Source organism: Carcharodon carcharias, chromosome 3, assembly GCF_017639515.1.
Source record: "Carcharodon carcharias isolate sCarCar2 chromosome 3, sCarCar2.pri, whole genome shotgun sequence".
NCBI classification, from domain to species: domain Eukaryota; kingdom Metazoa; phylum Chordata; class Chondrichthyes; order Lamniformes; family Lamnidae; genus Carcharodon; species Carcharodon carcharias.
Genome location: NC_054469.1, coordinates 179,835,578 through 179,841,577, shown reverse-complemented (window position 1 = coordinate 179,841,577; position 6,000 = coordinate 179,835,578). Strand labels below are relative to the sequence as shown.

General features: G+C 39.4%; 1 protein-coding gene across 1 annotated transcript in view; it reads left to right on the top strand.

Moving 5' to 3' along the window:
• The first annotated feature begins 655 nt into the window (after positions 1-655).
• tmem170b (transmembrane protein 170B) overlaps positions 656-6,000 on the top strand; it is a 103,825-nt gene continuing 98,480 nt past the window's right edge. The window contains exon 1 of the mRNA XM_041184796.1: positions 656-907. Within this exon, the coding sequence (XP_041040730.1) occupies positions 763-907 (145 nt within the window). The 5' untranslated portion in view covers positions 656-762. The remainder of the gene's footprint in view (positions 908-6,000) is intronic.

Here is a 6,000-nt window from a genome sequence, read left to right as displayed (position 1 = left end):
AGTGCCTCGAATTATTTATCTGGAGAATAAAAAATTTAGAGGCAGTATCATTCAAGTATTCAAGATCCTTAACTGAATCGACAAATTGAACCCTGAGAATTAGCTTTGAGATGGCTGCAGACTGACTAGGGGAGATAGGTTCGAGTTTAGAAAATGGAAGGTGTACAGACAGTTTAGATTTAACTACATAAAGCGTAATATGTGGAATGGTCTCCCCAGACAAGGCAGTGGAGGAAACATCTAAGGCAGAATTGGAGATGATTGACGGGTGGTCGTTTCATGAATAAATAGATGGGTTCTGGGGTCTCTTTTTTTCTATGTTTCCGTACTTTCCTACGTTTCTAAGAGGGCATTAATTGCACTGTCTGACAAAGTAAATTTGACATGTTTTCTCATTCCGCTTATTCTAAAGCCTTACCCTGTATGTATTTCAAAGCCCTACTGAAAAAGCGATTCGCTACAAGTAATTGTGGAAGTGGTAGTCCAGTATTTTTGCTTTGAGATTGCAAACCTCTTAGGTGTTAGCTCTCTCTTAAAGGCCAATGCTTTGCTGTTGGAGGAATAGGGAGTTACCAGTGTCTGATGTGACACTGCAATGCCTCCAGCGCCCATTCGCGACGCTGGCTGACATAGAGATCCAAGTGTGTGAGGAGGGTGCTGCCTTTAAGGGTACGCTCCTTCATCTCTGCTGTCCACCGCTTCGCCTCAGTCCTGGCTGGGCGCCGCGGCAGTGGTAGCCTCTCCCCCATACCCTGCATCCCAATGCCGGCCGCCTCGAGTAAAAGCGTCCCCCAGCAGCAGCAGCGAACGGCCCGTTCAGCCATGGCCGCCGGCGATTATTCCATCAACCTTACGGTGCAGCAAGTCCTGAGCCTGTGGGCACACGGTACCCTGCGGCACTTCACAGGTAAAGAGAGGCAGAGGGAGGCTGACAGGCCGCTGTTGGGGATCTTGTTGATCCGGGGTAATGAGGAGAGAGGGGACTGGAGTGAAGTGAAGTGATTGCAGCGCCTGGAAAGCGGGGCGGGCGGGGGGCTGAGGCTGCTCCAGCTCCAGGCCGCGAATTCAAGTGAAGGCATGGGAAAGATTGCAATTAAATCCAGAGTAGCAGGAGAAAGCTGGCAAGCCTCCTAAATACCTGGCTCATTCAAAGCAGGAAGAGTTCCTCCACAACCCGAGTTGTGAGCTGTCTACGTTACAATATGTAGCAATTGTAATGTAACAATTGTGTCGAGTTGTGACTTGGGGAGCTGAGGGCCGCAGTGGGATAAAATACGGAGGGGAAACAACCCTCCTGATGTATTAAGGGCATCATTACCGATTAAGGAGGCAAGGTTACTTGAGGGTTCCCCAGGTTAAAATCAATATATTTGAAGTGGAGAAAATAGCTATTTTTTCACATCAGTTGGGGAAAAAATGAAATGATTCCTGTTGGTCTACACATTATATCGCATTAAATGGAGGGCAGGGAAACGTTTACTCAAAACATTAAAAAAACTTTTTTCCCCTTCTCGTATAAGAATGGTAATGTGTTGAGCAATACTGAAAAAAATAGTTAATTACATTATTCACAGAGTAAGGGGTAAGGAAATAAGACACTGCAACATGAATTATATATCAAGCTACCAATCTGCCAGTGCGATTGTTCTTTGTCCCTGACAAATGACAGTATCACATGTAAGATTGTTAAATGGTATTTGATTATAGTAGTCAATCACTTGCACTATACAAAGTGCTTTGAGATCGGCCTGGCAAAGAGGTAGATTTGCAGAAGACAGAGGAGCAATTTTTCTATTGTATTTTACAAGTTTAAAATAATTTTAATTGCAAATTTACTTTGATTTTCTTTTCCATTCTACCAATGGTAGAATCTAATAGAATGCCCATTCATACATTCTATTCATGTAGCTAAATGGGAATCCAGATGTGGCTATTTACAATAAATAAAAAATGAGCAATGGACACCTTCATTGCATGTGATTGCTACTCATTTACATGCTATATACATGTATACTCAAACTATTTTGTTTTTAAAAAATTAGATGAAGTGGGATGTGAATGTTTTCCGACCATTTGAGAGTTTTAATTCCTTTGTTACTAGATGACAGATGTTTAAGTAAATATGCAGGTGAAGTACATTTATGTGTATCGAGAGTGCAAATATTGTACTTACTACTAAAATTTGGATACGCAGTGAAACATCTGTGGTTGGTCAGCAATTTTTATTGGAGAACACCTAATATAGTGATGTGCAGGCTGGAGTGTGTTATGTGAAAATGATGCCATTGGCAGTCATGCCTTAAGTAACCTGGGCCGTAAACTCCAGAATTCCTTGCTTAAGCATCACTTTGCTTCCTTCAAATCTACCTCTTTTTCTCCAAGATTTGGCAACTGCCTATCTTAATATATCCCCTCTGTGACTCTGTGTCAAGTTTTGTTTGATAACACTCCTGTGAAGTACCTTGGGGTGGTTTAAGTTAAAGATACTATACAAATGCAAGCTTTGAAGATTGAGAATTTGTTTTAAAATACAGGAGTTGGAGTGACTTACAGATATCATTTAAGCAGCAATGCATTTTGCAGTCTTTGTAAAGTGTTGCAGAATGTATTCTACTTTTTGTTTATGTTTTCTTTGCAAATATCTTTGAGTATCCTATATTTGGTCGCTGGTTATGACCCATGGGATTAGACCAGACGTGATCATAGAGATTTATTTTACTGACACAGGGAATACTGCACCTTCCATATTATAAATAGAATACACATTGGCAAAAAACCCAACTGCTTCATTTGTGGGGGAGGGGTTGCACTAAATAGATTTTTTTTTAAATGTTGAAAGGATACAATGGAATTCTGGTTGTTTAAGTAGCTTAATCCCAGTTGTAATACTGACCTGCACGAGCTTTATCTTGCAGGATTTCATTTGATGAATTGCAGCTTGTTTTGTTTCCACACAATTGCTTGAAAGGAACATCACAGCATTGTGCTTTCCCATGTACAATAAAGCTGTTCACAGTCCCAGTGACGATATCCCGTTAGATTTGGTCATCAAAAGCAAGTGTTTTGTTGACTTTGATAGTTTCCCCAGCTCCCCTATTAAAATGGCAACAATCTTTTTAAGATAGTTAATATAGTATTACTTGTTACAATCAGGTGAGGAAGGCTTAGATGGCTCCCCACTTTCCCCACTCCTTGTTTGACCACAACAGGCTTTTTAAAAAGATTATGTTTGCCAATCCAGTGAGTGCTAAACTGTTTATGTGCTGTTACTGTAAGAGAGACAAGCAGATTTCCTTGATTTATTTTTAAAAAGAAGAGGTTATGTTTATTGCACTTTACCCAGTCTAAGGAAAATAATAAAAATGTTTCAACTTCTTTTTCTCTTTCTCTCTCAACTGCTGGGTTGAGTTCTTCTTAAAAATCTGTATGTGGCACATGGCTAGTCAAGTAGCAGGCAGGATTCGGGCTTGCAAGATAGGTGGAGGGGGGGAACGAGATCAACACAGGTCCCTGCCACTGTAAAGTATTTTCTCCTTCTGCCTTTGGTCTGGAGAAAACAATTTCTTAAATGCAAAGAGTTAGCTGGCTTCTCACCTGATCCCCTCTTTCCAACTGACCAGGAACCTAAATATGATCATAGCCAGTGGATTCCAGTGGATGGTTTCAACTTGATTAGGTTATGGCTGGGGTGGATTCCTTTCTTAGCCATAGCTCATTGTCTGAGGTGATTCCATCGAATGCATAGTCCCCACTCAGGTGATTGTCTAGATGTTCTGCGAATGGGTTAGGAGGTGATCCCATTCACACCAAGGTAATTGTCTCTGGAGTTTTCTAGTCAGGTTGGCTTCACTTAATGACTTTGAAATTTTTCATGTACAGTGATGCAGGTTTTCAGCCATCTTAGAAGCTGTGATTTCAAGTTACTGGAATGTAGCATCAGTCTTTTAAAAATTTGATCAGTGGTTTCCAGCCAGTACATTTAGAATTTTTTTTTTATATAAAGCATGGCTTTGCGACATCCTCCTATTGTGGATTATTTGGGGCTACTAGAAATAAACATCAGTAGTTCAATGTCCTTGTATTCTTTGAAGAACTGTTTGCTCTCAAGCTTATCAATTTCTCTTAAAAGTGCTGCTTGAAAGATAGAGATTATAGACTGATTTTGCTCTTCAACTTGCATTTATACAGTGCTTTTAATATAGTGAAATGCATTGGAATGTTTTTCTGAGGTATCATCCAAAAAAATGGACACAAAACAAAAAAGGAGATAATGGGGTTCAATTTTTAGTTGCGATTGAAATTTGTGCCAGGAGCAGGAGTGTGACAAGCTGGAGAGACCTGATCATATTTAACTACTTTTCTTTGCTCTTTTTTGTAAATAGCTAAAATGAGTTTCTTTAAAATTAAGAAAATATGTAATATATAGTATTCCTCTGTAACAATTGGAGGGCTCATCAACTAAGGTTGGTATTGCACCCACCCAGATGGTTATATACAGAGACCTGGTGCGAGTATTAAAGTTAGTTTTGGAAGCAGTTGCTGTATAGGAAAAGGGAAATAAATCCAAACTTGCCAACAAATATCTAAACATCCTCATTTCCTGGGAATTATTCATAGAATCGTATATCACAGAAAGAGGCCATTCAGCCCATTGAGTCAGCACTGGGTCTTTTGAAAAGCACCTGCTCTTATAACATGTCCTTGCAGCTTTTTCGCTTGCAAGTATTTATCTGCATTGAAATGGGATTGTTAAATAGGGAAAGACCATAGGGAAGGTTTCTTCAACAGGAAATTTGGGGTTCAAAAAATTGAATGAAATACATTTTTTATGACAGTCAATGTAATAGTAATTGTACAGTTCACTGTGTTTAAATAAACAGAAATTTTTGGATTTAATTATATCTCTGCAATTATATTCCCTGACTCCACCCTCCCTGCCCCAATAAAGATTACCAGTACTACATGTTATATCCAAAGTTGTTGATGTAGGGCCAGGAATTGCTGCAATGGCAGTTTTGGTGGCAAACAATGTTAATTGGACTTTTTTATTCACTTAACATTATACTGCCAATTGTGAGAAGCTTAATCCAGTAACAATACAATGATGTCAGTGTCACATCTGGGGACCTCATGAATGCTGTGCCCAATTGCATGTCTCATTATGCTTTTCTTTAATTAAAAGAAAACAAACGTTGGAGAAGGCAATAGGGTGAATTAGCTAAATTGGAGATACAAGAATGGCTGAGAAAAGAGTGATCAGATTTCAAAAAAAAACAAGCAGAGGAAGGGAACATTGCAATCCAATTGTGTTTGTAAATTGTTGCTTTGGTCCTTCAGAAGTTAGTGAATGACAGGGTAAAATGCACAAACATTCTTGACCCATGATGCATCGAACCAGCTTTCCTGTTTCTCATCAAGTAAGTGGAGCACCCAGTGGGTATGCCCTTCCATTGCCTTCAGAGGAACATGGGACTTGTTAAATGAAACCATCTGTTTAGATTGCTTAATATCATTCTTGTAGTTATGAAATATAATAATTAATTGTAACAATTATATTGTTAAGGACAAAATAAATTACCAATTGGAAAGGCACAGGTTATTAAGGAGAGCCAGCATGGATTTGTCAAAGGCAAATTGTGTCTAACGTGATGGAATTCCTTGATCAAGATATTGCAAGGGATGTGTGTATGGACTTTTGTATTGCATTTTGTTGAATGCTTTCCAACAAGTGTGTTAAGAAGATGGAAGCTCATCAAATTCGAGGAAGAGTGTCAGTATGAATAGAGAATGGGCTCAGTGGCAGGATGCAAAGCGTGGTGAAGAGATGTTTTTCGGACAGGGAGGTGGTCTGGTGTTGTATTTCCCCAGGGGTCAGTTTTGGGCCTGGTACTCTTTTCAATTTTTATAAATTACACAGATTTCAGTATAGGGAGCAACATTATGAAGGCTATTGATGTTCTGAAACTTGGCAAAGGAGTAGATAATGATACTTGAAGAATA